Source organism: Camelus ferus, chromosome 13, assembly GCF_009834535.1.
Source record: "Camelus ferus isolate YT-003-E chromosome 13, BCGSAC_Cfer_1.0, whole genome shotgun sequence".
NCBI classification, from domain to species: Eukaryota; Metazoa; Chordata; class Mammalia; order Artiodactyla; family Camelidae; genus Camelus; species Camelus ferus.
The window spans coordinates 49,905,745-49,921,969 of record NC_045708.1 but is presented as its reverse complement, the minus strand read 5'-3'; the positions used below and the strand labels follow the sequence as shown (position 1 = coordinate 49,921,969).

The 16,225-nt window shown below is 39.3% G+C and overlaps 1 protein-coding gene across 2 annotated transcripts in view; it reads left to right on the top strand.

Annotated features, from left to right (window-relative positions):
• SLC35D1 (solute carrier family 35 member D1) overlaps positions 1 to 16,225 on the top strand; it is a 47,206-nt gene that overhangs the window by 3,962 nt on the left and 27,019 nt on the right. Inside the window, exons 5-8 of one of the 2 annotated variants that reach the window (XM_032494538.1) lie at positions 272 to 343; positions 950 to 1,018; positions 3,118 to 3,220; positions 7,473 to 7,565. In XM_032494538.1, the coding sequence (XP_032350429.1) occupies positions 272 to 343; positions 950 to 1,018; positions 3,118 to 3,220; positions 7,473 to 7,565 (337 nt within the window). The other variant, XM_032494539.1, reaches the window with a different exon arrangement.

The window sequence follows — 16,225 nt, the reverse complement described above, 5'->3', positions numbered from 1 at the left end:
TGATAGTAGATGTATGTTCTCTACCATTTTATAATTAGTTTGGTGTTTTTTACTTCTGGTAGTTTTACAAAAGCAACCCTTTTAGACTTTCAAATAATTCTTTCAAGAGAAAAATAAGGATTTGATTTAGTCACAGATGAATCATCATGGAATTTCCATAATGGAAGAAAGATTAGCGTTATTTTAAAATACTAATTTGGAGAATCTTAGTTGAAAAAATAGTTAAATTTTATTTTACCTTTTTTTTTTTTTTTTTTTTTTTTTTTTGCAGCTTGCCAATGTTTACAGTTCTGAGAAGGTTCTCCATCCTGTTTACAATGTTTGCTGAAGGAGTTTTACTCAAGTGAGCAAAATTTCTAATATATCTAGTCTTTAGCAAAACTTTAATCACCTTGAAAAGGTGCCCAACATGTGTAATATGTTAAAATTATTTGTGTTGTTTCTACTTTATCTTTTGAGAAATTTAAGCAACTTTCTCCCTTTGCTATAGAAGTTGATAGTTTATGGTAGCAGTAGTTGGGAAGGTTGTGAATTGGAGTTAGAAACCTGTCTGAGCATGAGATATACCTTCAAGAATTCCTGTACCTATTGCTACCACTGGGTGAAGCTGGTTCAGAAATAACGGTGTAGGTTTTAAATGGTGTTCATGTCTTGGTTACTTTTACTACAGATGTATGTGACCATCTTCTACTTAAAGAAATTCTGATTTGCAAAAGTGCAAACTCAATAACAAATGATAAAAATAAGAAAAAAATGAGCATACTTTTGATATAACAAAATAAGCTTTTGCTTCATCAAAGGAGTTCTTTTAAGTATCCAATTCCTTGGAATTATTTAAAATATTATTTATAACTTTTTTAAAGAAAACGTATATTTTTTGCCTCTGTTGTAAAACAAGTCTTTGTGAATGACTGAAGCCACATGTATATATCTTTTATTTATTTTGTAGGAAGACTTTTTCTTGGGGTATTAAGATGACTGTATTTGCAATGATTATTGGAGCCTTTGTAGCTGCCAGGTAAGATGTGGGCCTATATAAAACCTATGAGAGCACATTAGAAATTATTAATAATTATTGATAATAAATGATCAATTACCAGTAGAGAGAATTTTTTATAGACTAAATAAGAATCATGTCTTTGAGAAGTACCCAGAGACTCTTCAAAAAAGTTAAATCATTTTGACTGTAATAAGATTAAGGCTGGCAAAATCGTTCTTGGGATTCTTAAAAGTTAATGTAATTTAGAGTTTGTTATAGTGTCTTCTGTTTATTGAGCACATACCTTGTGCCACACAATATGTTTGGCATTTTACACACATCATTTATATATTTTTCATAACCATTCTGAAAGGTATGGGTATAATTGTCCCATTAACAGTTGAGGAAACTCAAATGAGTTCAATAACGTGCTCCAGGTCACACAGCTAGTAAGCCGCGGGGCTGGGGTTTGAATCTGTGCCTGACGCCAGGGCCTGTGTGCTTTTATAAACCATGTGGCATTCTTTTATTTGCATGCTAGAAAATCATGTCTCAGAAAAGGCCAACGATAATGAAGTATTTGCCTTATGGAATGATAAATAATAGAATTGATTTATTTGGCTTCACCTAAGTTATATCACAAATGCCTTTAACTTAGATATTCTGTTAAATTACAACAGCTTTTTTCCATTATTCTTAAATTTTCATTTTAAAATGAGTGGAGAATATGGATACCCAAAGACTTAGAAAATTGTAATGATTACTAGAAGTCTTCTACAACATTTTACTGAGCCCCGAGCATGCATATATGGGTTTGCTAATGCCACAAAGTCTGCTATTTTCCATCTGGCAATTCCAGTGTACCTCTTGAATTGGCTCATTTATCTTCACCATATCCCTATAGTATAGGCTGGGGGGAAATATTATGCGTCAAATTTCTGTTCCACCCTAAATCTCCAAGTGAACTTTCAATCTTAAAACAAAAAAGAATAAAATAATTAGTTGCCAGAATTTGGTTATATAGCTGACTGCTTTTCCCTCTAGGTAATAGTGCCTCCTTGGAGAAATTCTATATGAGCTTCCTAACTTTCTTTTCAAAGGTGCCCTGCCAGTCTTTGAAGCATTTGCTTGAAGCTGGTGGGATCTAAAGCTGAACAAAACAACAGGGATTCCTCAGGGCCGACTCTGGCCGGCATAGCGTTTCTGAGGAGAATTGCTACCTGGTCCAGCCCTATCTAACTAGAACCTTTTACTTGGGAAAGAAATTGGGAGGAAGAGGATTTTCAGGCTGCTTGGAAGAAGGGGACGTTAGGCTAGTTCTGTCTGAAATGGTAGTGGCATGGAGCTCCTGAGAAGTCTGTTCCATGTAGTAGTTACAAATAGATGGCACCTTTGCAAGATCACAGAACATGGGGCCCCTGTGTTAGCTAGGGTGCTAAAATATGCTGAAGGCATAATTTTCTTAGATTTTCATTTATTCTGTTCAATTTACTAAGTTCTTATTCTTGGGCCCAGTGCTCTACTAAATGCAGGAAAACTTCAGTTTCCCTAGTCCTGCTAGTTACAGCTGATAGGCTCATTAAGGAGTTATTTTAAGTATTTGAGTTCGCCTGGTGTGCTTAGACACTGGGGTAGCCTGATCTCAGAACTGCCCATAATCCACACTTCAGGAATTCCACCCAGTGGCCCAACCACCTGTGCAAGACAGCCCTACCTTTTTTGTGAACCTTTGGAAAGTGACACGTTAACAGCTTCATCCCCCTTTTGGTGTCCTTTTCTGTGAAATTGTGTTCTGATACCTTCTGCCTGCTTCAGGTGTATTGTCTTGGTGAACTTGGTGGTTTTCTTCTTGTCTGACATTGAATTCAGAGCAGTGTGCTATTAACTGACGGTTGATTATTGCTAATGATTGTGTCTAAGTATTATTGCTCCTCATTTGTGAAGACTCTCTTATTGATTATGAAATTGCAAACTGTAACCAGGAACCAAAAAGTACTAGTAGTTGATAAAATGCCTAACATTCACTTACTTAGATAAGTGTATGTTCTTGGAAATATTGTAGTTCAGCCCTATTTAATATTATAAACACATGTTTTTAAAATGTTAGTTGATACTAAAGTGTTGTTTTTGTTTTGCAGCTCTGACTTGGCATTTGACCTGGAAGGATATGTTTTTATTCTGATAAACGATGCCCTGACAGCAGCAAATGGTGCCTACGTAAAACAAAAATTAGATTCAAAAGTAGGTAGCAGTCTAAAGCTTCTTTAAGAGATGTTTACTGATGTTGGGAATGGTGATGCCAAAGCACCAGAGAAAGAGTGGGGAATAAAGAAAAGTATTTATGAGAGATGGGAAAGACTTGGGGATCTCTGAGGGTAAAATGCCTTTACGTTGGTGCTCACATAAGATACTTTATTTTCTAATTAGCGGTTGGACTTTACTGTTGCCTTTTCTGGAAGGGACTGAGTGAGTATTGACTTCGGGATAGTGATATAAGTAAGGGGCATTCATTAGAGAAAGTGTCATAAATGTTCTAGAAGACTTGGTGAGGGACCTGGACAAGGAAGAAGTGTCTGGAACCCTTGAGCAAATTTTAGAAGTGAGTTGGAAGGGACTGCCAAACAAGAATGGAGTTTGTTTATTTGTCCTACAAATATAGTTGTCCCTCGGTGTCTGTGGGGGATTGGTTCTAGGAACCTCCCAGACTACCAGAATCCATGGAAGCTCGAGTCCCTTACATAAAGTGGAGTAGTATTTGCATATAAAGTGGGCATGTCCTCCCGTATACTTAAATCATCTCTAGATTACTTATGATACTCAATACAATGTATCTTACGTAAATAGTTGTAAATATGATATAAATGCTGTGTAGATAGTTGCTTGGGTGGCAAGTTCAAGTTTTGCTGTTTGGAACTTTCTGGAATATTTTTTTTTTCACCGACTATTTTCCGTTCCCTCTTGGTTGAATCCTCAGATGCAGAACCCGTGGGAATGGAGAGCTGACTGTAATGGGAAACGAGGCAGCATCAGAATCTCTCTTTCAGGGGCAACACCAAGTTCCCTGGGCGTTCCCTGGGCTAGATCTCATGTCCGAGATTTACATACCCGGCTCTTTTCCTACAACTTGCAGCCTGCACACAAAGGCCTTAATTGCAGCCTGCACACAAAGGCCTTAAAGATATTTTTTGTTTGTCCACTGCATACTTTGAATATAAACACACCAAACTTCATTTTGAGTTCAAGCCAGACCATCAGAATGCTGACATTTGAGCCACATTGCTTTTACTGCATTATGGTATAAGATTGCATTCTTTTTTTTTTTTTTTAAAGTGGGGGAGGTAATTAGGTTCATCTCTGTATTACTTTTGGAGGTACCGGGGATTGAACCCAGGACCTCGTGCATGCTAGGCATGCACTCTACCACTGAGCTATACCCTCCCCTACTAAGACTGCATTCTTGTCAGAAGTATATGGAACTCAGCTTCATGTATCATAGGGTTGTTCTTGAAGGTGCTGTCCTTTCTGTCGTAGTGTACCCTGTATGAGAACCAACATGAGATGTTTATCACAGATGTCATCATAGTTTTTCCTGAGTAGCTGGTGTATTTTTATCTCATAATTAAATCGTGTAACTGACGATGGCTTCATCTTATTGTCCTACCCACGTGTTCTCTTAGTCAGATGACCGTACCTGCTCAGTTTTCTACCTGCTCTGTTACATGTATGATATGCTTGAAAGTATTTCAGGTCCTTTTTTAGGGTTCAAGTCATAAATACAAATGCCCTACTTACTCGATAGTAGGATTACTATAGAGTTGGTATCATCTTGGCAGCTGGCTTTGCCATTTCCGGAGAGAGTCATAGAATACACAACCATCCCAATAGTTTTTTATTGTTTTCAGAGGATATTTATTTTGGGTAACCTTGAAGAACTAGGGACAGTGTAGATCTAGTTCCAACAGATTTTCTTTAAATGTGCCTTCTCTGTCCTGTTTTCCACTGATTTGCCTTGACAACTCTGTAGGATAATTGCATTTAAATGGAAGCTGCTATTAGAAATTTTTATCTTTGTGTGATAGAAAAAAAGGGAGCAGTTAGAGATTTAGTTTTACTCTGTTTTTTTTCTTCAGCCCATTTTCTGCTTTGGAAAATAGGTGGTGATAATAACATTTCATTCGCCCAACAGCCTCAGCTGCCTAAAACGGCGCTGTCCCACACAGCTCTGTGATGATGGAAATCTTTTGTTATCTCTGCTGTGCACTAACGGTAGCCACTAGCCGCATGTAACTGCTGAGTGCTTGATACCCGACCTGCGCAACAGGAACTGAACTAGTAGTTTAATGTCATTGTAACTCAGCTGTAATGGCTGCGTTTGGCCAGTGGTTACAATATTGGACAGTACAGGCTAGAGCATATCCTAGAACCTAGGAGAGAGCCAAGTGGGTTTCTGGGTGTTTTATTCCCAGGGAAGTCCTTTAATTTCTCCCTCAAGAATGACTTCTGACTTACTTGTATTAGAACTTTTAGGCATATTGATCTGCTACTCGTAGTGAATGGATTAGGAGCAGCAGTGCTGCTAGAGGCAGAGGGGCTTCTCACCAATATAAAAGGTCAGCTTAACTGCAAGAGAAACAGCACAACTGTGAAGTCAGATGGAACTACTTAAAAATGGGCAACACCATGTAAGAACACAGTACAAGAGTGCATGTTTATCATGATGCCCTGAGTTAAATTTTAGTCAGTGTACCCTATTTAAGAAGGCAGGAGAGAAGATATTCAAAACTGTTAAGATGTGAAACACGGGTGTGTGTGTGTGTGTGTGTGTGTGTGTGTGTGTGTGTGTTGGGGGGAGGCGGGGGTATCCTCTACTTCGGGATAATACTCACATCTCTTGCTGATGGGACACTGTTGTTAAAGGTGGTTTTGTCCTACAATGGTTTTTCTCTTGCTGCCTTAGAAGTGAGGCACAGGTTTTCACTGATGCTTGTGGTGGCCATAAGCATCAGTCATTTGGTTTATCTGAGAGGCAGTAGGGCCACAATCAGATGCTTTTAATAAGTCAGGAATTTTATTACCTGTAATTTCCCTACTGCTTATAATCATGGTCCTTTGAGCACGAATCATGTGGCATAAAGACTTAGTGTTGCATGCAGACATGAATGCAGCTACTAAATTTAAAACATTTTTAATTGTAACAAAATCACACAAATAATAACACATTTATAAGTAGTAGAAAATGTAGATAAACGGAGAAGAAAATACAAATCTCCATTAATTCCACCATCAAGTGAGAGGCACTGTTTGGTAGATGCCTTTTGTGTGTGTGTTTGTAGGTGCACTCTGAACAATGAGAGGAACATAGAAGAGAGGTGATACATCATGTTTTCTAACCTGTGTTTTCCATTTAGTCCTGTTTCACAAACACCTTCCTTGTCAGTCAGTGTTGGTAAACATTTTCAGCGGCTGCGTAGTATCTCATTGTACGGTTGTGTCAGAGTCTAATCAACTATAGTTTTCTGTTATTGGATGTCTGTTTCCAGTTTCTCAAAGCTGCGTTTGAGGAGGCAGTTTGACTTTTCATATCATTTGGTGGCCTTTCAATCACAGAAGTTAGGCAGGTACTACGCCCCATCCTCACTGCTCCTCTACTTGCCCCTGAAGCCCCCAGACTCAGGCCTGCTCTTCCGGGTGACTGCTTCCTGCTGAATGTCCTGGAATTGCCCGAATCAAGGGGGACCCAGGGCTCTCATAGGCTCCCCGTGCTTGGTGCTTGGAGGTGTATGCGGCCCTTTGTGGCTTCCCAGGAGCTGAGGGCACTACCAGTCACACTGTGTTTTGGGACTCGTAGGGTGGTCTTCATTTGCATTGTGCTTCACTTACGCATTTTCAGAAATACCTCCCTGGGACGTTATGTCTGCGTTGGTCTGGGTGTGAGTCTGTGTGTCTGGGTCTGTCCTTCCATCTCTCTTTTTTTTCAATTTAATTTCTAAAAATTATTATTTTTTTATTGGAGGTACCCGTGCATACTAAACATGCGCTCTATGGCTGAATATACCCTCCCCACTTCCGTCTCTCTTACGTCGCCCTCTGTTATGGTTCTGAAAAGCCCAAGACTAACTTGATGACTTGTGGTTCAGTTCTGGAAAGGGAAGGGCTCCGAGGATGTGTTCCTATGGAGATGTATGCGTGTGTTCAAAATAACCTCTTCCCTGCTTGCTGTTCGGAGGCAGTCAGTTGGTGTCATTTTTATTTCTCTGATCTTCAGCATTCAAGGAATTTATTTCAAATAAACTTAAAATCTTGTAGGTTTGCTTTTTTGGGGGGTGGGGAGCTTAGGTTATTTCCTAATGTTTGCAGAACTCCTGACTTGAATTTACTGTGTATGTTGTGGAAAAGGGAGGCGTGTGTGTGTAATGGGGGTGCTACTCTGTGTAGGGTTGCCTCTATCTAACTGCTAGAATGAAATGAAACACCTAATTATTTGCTGTCCTAGGAGCTGGGAAAGTACGGTCTGCTCTACTACAATGCACTGTTCATGATTCTGCCCACCATGGCCATTGCATATTTTACGGGAGATGCACAAAAGGTAGGATTTTCTAATTGTGGTTTAATGGCTTATGTTTTTGAATTGTATTCTTATTTGTATGAACAAGGGATAGACTGTGGGATTGTTAAAAAGCAGTGTCCTTATTAAGTGATCAAAAACTTGAGAATTCACTTTTTAGCTTACTAATGTCATGCTGACCTTCTTGGATAGTACTGAAATAGCTTAAAATAGCTCTGGCTGTCAGCATAAAAATAGTGTGTGCCAGCTAGTGTCCTCTTCTGTGCCAGGTGGGTGGAGGAAGGGAACTCGTATGTTTCTGCTAAACTACAGATGAGGAAGACTGGCAGACTATCCTTGAGAAACAAAAATCCCAAAATAGTAGAATTTTTCAAATCTAAGCAATATTCTCAGCAGCTCTAGAAGCTCTCAGTTTGGGGGTACAGTTGTCATCCTGGCTTAAATCCCAAGCTGCCTTTTCCCTTAGGAGATACTTAGCATTGTGTGGTGACTTGACTGTATAAATAACAACTAATAAAATAGTTTACTCATTTTCTGCAAATGTTCAGCTAAATAAATCCAAAATAAAGTAGCAAACTAAATCCAGACAATTTTTCTCTGAAATAAGCCCCATATTCATAGGATAAAAATTGATAATGTTTTGTTGGAATTACAAAATTTTGCAAACTAAATAGAAACAGAATTCTGCCAAGGATTTCTGTGCCAAGAGTCCTTCTAATGATTCCCCTGACTAGTAGTTTCTTCAGAATAAATGTGTTACTTATTTATTCTCATGACAGTGATTAGTTCTACAATCAGTGGGAAGCTAAATAAAGAAAAGGTTTTTGAAAGTAGTTAAACTGTTCAAAAAAACTTGTTCTTGAATCAAAGGCAGGAGAAGACTGCTTATAAAGCTGTTTTGTTTTTTTCATCAAGAACTCTTTCTTTTAAAACTGGCATAGAACATATGTAAATGTTTTAGTGAGCTGTGGCCTGGCTGCCAGCAGGCCTGAAAATGACTCCAAGGTAGGAAATGGAGCTATTGCTTGAATAATAGAGTGTTGAATAGCTTTTTTTGTGACTATGAAAAAAGTGGGAAGAGAAGCTAACATTTATTGAGGCTCTACTATGTACTAGTCACTTTATGTATGTAATGTAATGTAGTCCGCATAACGGCTCTAAGAAGTTTGAATTAACCCAAAGGTTTTACCATCACGTTAATAGAGATGCAGAGACACTAAACTTGCCCACGGCCATTCTGCCGGTGCAGAGGAGTGTCGGCCAGACTTCACAGGCTGTGGTCCTTTCCCAGTGTTCTGCCTCCCGCCAACAGACGCAGGCGGAAGCACTCTTTAGCTTTGGGGCAAGAACGTAATGTTAAGTAACCAGGCACCTCGTGGCAGCACAATTGGTTCCAAATCTTGAGGCCAGTCTGCACGTGAAAAGTTGGAGAAGTTAACGTGGCTAGATATTCTATAAATATGGTAAAAGTGGAATTTTCATTCACTTGAAACTTTGACTAGTAGCTTGTAACTACTTGAAAAAATTGACCAAAGATGTTTCTTCATTCCAGAGTGATGATCATTTAACTAGAAGCTGTCTGCCAGGTCATAGCAAAACTCATGCATATTTGTAAGTTTAGTAACACACTTTCCATTTAAAATGCTTCAGTATAATTAAGAGTGTTTACTCATCCTGGAAAAGAATAACTTTGCCACCTACATCGGGATGAGATTTAGATTTTACTCTTATTCTTTTCTTCCTTTTTTAAGCAAAGGAGTGGAATTTTAGTAACCTTTTTGTTTTTTTCTGAAGGAAATGCCAGGCAAAGTCAAGAAAGGTTTATTTTGAAAGAATTTTTTTTTAATGACAGAATGTATCTAAATACTTTCATGTTGAGATAATAAACTAATTGTGGAGGCTTTGTATTCAACCTCAACAATGTTTTGGGTTTCACATAAATGTTTGTTCATCTTCATCCTTAATATCAGTATGATTCTTACAAAACATTTGTTGGGGTACACATGGACGTACTGGCAGGCAGGCTTACAACCTCATGTTCTTTCTCTTAACATTCTCTCCCTAACGTACTCTCCCTCTAACATTGTGAGATAGTTGTTAAGTACTGTTGTGTGTCTCAGAGTGTAAGGCTCAGGTGACAAGAAAAAAAGAAGACAAACTAGGGGATATTCTTGCCTTTGAGGACCATACAGTTGTCTTGGGGAGCAGACCTGTCATCATCAGATGGGAAGTGAGAATTCTGAGTTTGGCTCTGTTCCTAAATGCCTTTGTTCCTGAATTCCTTGTGTGCTTATTACAGTTTCATTTTAAGTTCAACTCAGATTAGTATTTCTGAGCATCTTCCTTGTGCTTAAGAAGCCCTGTGCTAAGTTCTTTTGGGAATATATAAGAAATATGACATAGTCCTTGCCACGCAAGGAAGACATTTGGCATGCTACAGAGATGGTGTAAGATCCAGCACCTAAGTGCTTGCCCGTCAGTCAGGACTGTAAGTATTCAGGTTAGGAAGAAATTGGTGTGGGTTGAATATCAAGATTGGCTTTTTAGAGGAGATGGGGCTTGGTTTTCTTATCCACCAAATGCAACAAGTAATGCTAACCTGTTCAGGGTTCTTATTAGAGATATAACTTAATAGAGGTGGTTGAATAATTTTTTTTTTTTGTTAATCAGCAAGAACAGTGAGTGGAAGCCATAGATAACCTAATGCGTCCAAGGACCCATAGTATCCTAAGAGAGGTTGCATTTATCTCTGGAAAGTTCAGTTTCGTTATAGGCTGTTTGTCTGAAATCCTGTCAAAAATGATTCACATTATAGAGTGGAACATGTGGTAGGATTTCAGGTAAGAATTTTCTAGTAAGTCAGGTTCATTTTCAGTATGTGTCTTTTAGGCTTGGGTTTCCCTTCAACATATATATGTATAAGTGGACAAGCATTCATATATGTGCATGTGTTTTAAGAATGGACACTTTTTTTGTGTGACAGTTTAATTCATTTTTTTTTTGCAAAATGATTCAGCTATACATATATAAATTCTTCTTCAGATTCTTTTCCATTAGAGGTTATTAAAACATACTCAGTATAGTTCCCTGTGCTATATAGTAGGTCTTTGCTGCTTATCTATTTTATATATAGTATTGTGTATCTGTAAGTCCCAAACTCCTAGTTTGTCCCTCCTTTTTCCCTTTGGTAACCATGTTTGTTTCTATGTCTGTGAGTCTATTTCTGTTCTGTAAATAAATTCATTTGTATCATTTTTTTTGGATTCCACATATAAAACAATATACTTGTTTTTGTCTGTCTGATTTACTTCACTTAGTATGATAATCTCTACGTCCACCCCTGTTGCTGCAAATGGCATTTATTCTTTTTATGGCTGTGTAATATTCCATTGTATATATACATATACACAGACACCCCTCACATTTTCTTTATCCATTCATCTGTCAGTGGGCACTTAGGTTGCTTCCATGTCTTGCCTATTGTAAATAATGCTGCTGTGAACATCAGGGTGCATGTATCTTTTCGAATTAGAATTTTTATCTTTTCTGGATATATGCCCAGGAATGGGATTGCTGGATCACATGGTAACTATGGTTTTGGTTTTTTAAGGAACCTCCGTACTGTTCTCTATAATGGCTGCACCAATGTACATTCCCACCAATAGTGTAGGAGGGTTCCCAGGCAGTTTATCTTTAAATAAAACTGTTCCCATATTAACAGTTTCAGTCTACTTCTGGCCTCAAAGTAGTACTTCACCTGTAGAATATGATGCCTGTACCTGATAAGATGCTTCCACATAAATCGTTTTCCCTCATCCTTGTTGTATACCTGTGAGGTAGGTTATCTGATTTCTAGAAGTTAAGGACATGCTTGAGGTTGTACAGGGGCAGAGGTTAGTGCTAGAACCTGTCTGTCTGGCTCCAGGAAGATCCCTTGCTGTGTGCCTGACTACATCTATCTCCCAAAGCCGTCTGCTGCCTCCCTGACTTATCTTCCCCCCTGTGTGGGACTTCCGTGCGTACAGAACAAGCTACTGAATGTGAGAAACGCCTCAGAGTAGTATTAGAAGAGGAGTCTCTGCAGCCTGGCTTTTTGTTACTTAATTGTTTACAAATAGTCGTTTCATTCAGTGAGTATTTATTGAGTGCTTATTATATGTCAGGTGCTCTTCGAAATTAAAAAAAAAAAGACATGTCTCTGCTTCAGAGGAGTTTGCATTGCATTCCAATGGGGTGAGACAGAGTAAACATAAATTCTGTAATAGCTATGAAGAGAAATAAAGCAGAGGAGGAGGACGACTGGGGAAGTGCTACTTTGGATAAGATGATGAGGGAAAGCATCTTTATAAGCGTCATTTGAGCAGACACTGATTTGAGAGACCAGTTTGGCTCTTTGGAAGGAGTAATCTAGGCCCAGGGAAGAGCCGGCTCTAAGGTAGAAGGGCTTAGCTTGTTCACAAGGAGTATTTTCTTAATAGGTAAGTATCGGGAGAAGTCAGAGTGGGTCTGGAGGTGTGGAGACAGAGAAACAAAGGTACCTTCCAGGTGGAACTAATAACAGGACCCTGGGCACAACCTCAGGGACCAGGCTCTTCAGTACGGCTAGAAGATGGATATCAAAGACTCGGAAGCCCTTAGAGGAGACCTTGGAGAGCATCTGGTGGCAGTCTCTTACTTCACAGAGGGAACGGGGACCCACAGAGGGCTCAGGACTAGAACCCAGGTTTCCTGACTCTCCAGCTCGTGCTCTCTCTTCCTGCTGCACCACACCCTGCTTCCTTCTAAGTCGGGACCAGGGCTTGACACAGGAATTTGAAATTTGCTCTGCAGACATGTCTCTAAAAGTTTCTGACATACGTGGTACAGTGGAGAGAATTTGGAGCCAGAATGCAATAGACTAGCAACCTCCACTTCTGTCCTTGACCACAAGTCCCTCCTGCGCTCCGGGCCTGCTTTGTCACGTGTAAACTGAGTAGGCCAATCACCTGAGTTGGTTGGTTCTCTAGGTAGGGCCCTTTTGGGGCTGAGGCAGGTCCTGAGGAGTGGAAGGCATGCCAGTGGGGAGACCGGGCTGCTCTTCCGGCAGCTGGCACGAGCCCAACTCCTCCCTGACTCCTGATAACCAGTGCTGACAGACAGCTCCCATCTGCTGGCTCCTGGCTTTCCTGACCCAGAGCCGCTTTGCTTGGAAGCTCTCTGTGAATTGAATGCAAAGATCTCCAAGATAAAATGTTTAAGGAAAAGGTACAGTGTAAAACCGTGCATATGGTATACTACCTTTTGAATAAAATAAAAAGGGAAAAATAAGAATATATAACACATTCATTTTATTTACTTATTATTTAAGTAAAGAAACTCTGGAAGCATCTACATGAAGCTAATAAAGTAACCACCAGTCTGTGTGTGTGAGAGAGAACAGGGTAAACGTAGAACAGGAATGAGAGGGAGACTTTTCACTATTTAGCTTCTTATGTATTTTTTGATCGTAGAACTGTGTGAATGTATTTTAAATTACATTGTAAAAGGAACATGAGGGAAAGAAAGTTTTCTATAAATAATGACTGTCCTGTGATGAATTCTAAATTTTAAAGTAACTGGGGGAGGTGCGACAAATTAATTTGTTCTCATTATTCACAGTTGGAGACTCCTGACCCAGGATACAAATTGAAGCAAAATCAGATCCAAATTAATTTTTTCAAAATCCCACCGTTAATGTTTTTAGTAGGTAGAGGAGGGAACACTTCCTTCTGTTAGGACAGGAATCCAATACGGGGACTCTGAAAGTTCAACTCTTCAGGGAGGAAGGAGTTACACAGAGCAGTTGATGCGGCTGGCCAGCCTTTAAGCAAGAATTGAAGGCCAAGGAAGAAAAAACTAAACTACCATAAAAATTGAAAGGCAAGATCCAATTGAACAACTCACCCCAGTGAGCACATAATGCAAGTCCTTGGCAAAGTATTCAGAGAAACCAAACGTGTGTGTGTCTGTGTGTAATTTTCATAAATGTTTAAGTTCGCAAAGTCCTGGGTTTACCAAAAACCAAGGAACCAATACATATTCAGCACTTTGTTTTTTTAAACATAGGTCTTCCAACTTTAAAACATTCTCCTTTAAAAAAAAAAATGTGTCATGCAAAAGCAAGCTTACTGTTAACTAAAGATACCTAGTTAATATAGATAAAGGCAGAGCATCAGTTGACTAATGATTTTCCGAAGAGTCAGATAGGACAGACTGTGTTTGAGCTTGTTGGTTGCTGCCTCCAAAAGGGAATGTCTGCAGCACAAAGCCAGTGATTCAGAGTCCCAGGAACTGGAGCCTGGCTTTCTGACAGCACACCCGGCTAGGTGTTCTCCGGAGGGTGGAAGAACAGACTCCTTGCTGTGGCTCTCACAAGGCCAGTACTGTAGGCACCGGGACACTGGATAATGTTTTCATTATATCGCTGATTAAATTACACGGTTCAGATGAGTTTTGCAGGAAAAGTTCCCGCACAGATTGTCTACCTGGAGTGTCTCTTACTAAGCGTTGCTACTAAATAGTGAGGAATTCTTAGGCTGTTGCTTTAGCCTGTCCAGAGTTATTAATCTTTTCGGGGCCACTCTGTGGACCAGAGAGACTGATTCTCAAACTGTAAAATGTTCTCTCCTCATAGAGACAGAATCCTTCTGCTTTCTGGGCCTTGGTATTCTCAAATAGGGGTGGGTTGGATCAGCTATTCTTTATTTATGAATGACTAGATCTTTTTGTTTGCTTGTATATTGTTTGACTGACAAAGTAATGTTTTTAGTCACTCTTTCTTTTGAGGATATGCTTTGTTCAAATAAGAGTAAGAGACCCCGTTGGTAAGCCGGACTGTGTAGTTTTGCCACCATACGTAGGTTTTACATAGGTGGCAGAGCCTATTGGGCAGAGGTAGTGACAATATCTAGGTACATATTCCTTGTCTGAACTAGGAGCAGGAGGCAGAGCAGGAGAAATTGTGGCAGATGGTTACAGTAGTGCAGAGGAGGGTCATAGCCTAGGACCGCTGGCCCCATCAACTTGTCTGGCTCTCCCAAGATAGGGGGAACCATGCAGATCATTTACAACACTGACATTGTCTTCTGCCTTCACAAGTTTCCTAGATGTTTACTCTCTAGGATAAGGATTCAGTTTTTCTCTCAAGAGTTTTTTGGGGAAAGAATTTTCTGAATAGAAGGGTATCATTCATCAACCTTTTTTTCTTTACCATGAATCCAAAGACTAAGTGGTTTGTTTATTTTTAGGCTTTATAGTAAGCAGGGAGGTATCTAGACACATAAGAAAATGTCTCAATCGTGCTTTGGGTTTTATTTCAAATCTCAAGTTTAAGTTGGCAGTTCTTTGCTTAGCACATTTTCTTGGGAATGAGAATGGTTGCATCTAAGGCTCGGGTACTCATTGAAATTACTCCATGCTTCTCACTAGAACTGGGGTGGCAGTTTGGTGCTAACATTACGTTTGTAGACATTGCCAAGTTGTCACAGCCCTTTCTTGCTAGACCTGCACATAGCCTCAGACTTTTCTTTTCAAGCAAGGGGTCCAGATGGGTAGATCAGTTGACTGGTTAGACAAAATCTGACTGCATCCCTGCACTAGATTTTCTTTTCTTTTCTTTTCTTTTTTAAATTGAAGTATAATTGACATACAGTATTGTATTAGTTTCAGATATACCTTCACTAGATTTTACTATGTTATTGATTATGTAGTGTTACTGCCTAATCTTACTCAGTCTCTCTCTTAATTCTTTAACCTAAACAACTACACATTTTTTTCAGTAAGCTTTTTTTTTGTTTTTCAAATACTTTTATTTAAGTGAAAGTCTCATTTAAACCAAATGCCTAGTTTTAGGAAGTGGTGGGTCTACATAACCCATCTGCCCATTAATTATGCCACATTCTTTTCATGTCTGTGGTGTGTATTGACTTGCGGTATTACACCAACCCCTGTAGGACCAGTGACTCCGTTAAAACAGACGGAAGACCTAAGAAAGCATCTTTGTATGTTCAGTCTGTAGTCACAGTCCCACCCAGCCAGGGTTGAAGATTGAGGCCTGTGGCAGGGAACGTGTTTAGCTGTGCGTCACACAGAATGACCAAGCGGGTCATTTTCTTCACAATGGTTCTTTATCAGTGTTATCTCTATGCAGAAGTTTTGTTTCGTTTTAAATGTTTTTTGTTTTCCCGAATAACAAAGTACATTCTCACTGTGCCTTCTTTATTTCCTATCTTGGGGAGAAGAAAAATTTGCTCGGAAATCTATCACTGAAAGATAATAGTGGTAGACGTTTAAGTGAATAACCTCTCTGTATGTAAATTATGCATACATTTAAAATGTTTGCATTTTATTCTCACAGTTGATTCTCACAAGAGGCAGATGGAGGAGTTTTCTATATTTGTAATATAGGTAGAGGCCTAGAAAGGTTAAATGATGGCCTCACAGAAAATTAATGGCAGAGTTAGAACTATCGCTTTTTGGCTCAGTAACCATGGGGAGCCATCTAGGAGAAAAAATTCAGAACATACTGTCTTGTTTTCCCCAGTAGTACAGACAGAAAGATGATAGGTTATGCAGCTGAACAGGCGTTTACTCTCTGAATAATTTTGGGAAAGTTACTTAATATTTCAGAGCCTGGAGCATAAAAACAGTAGGTTAATAAGCAG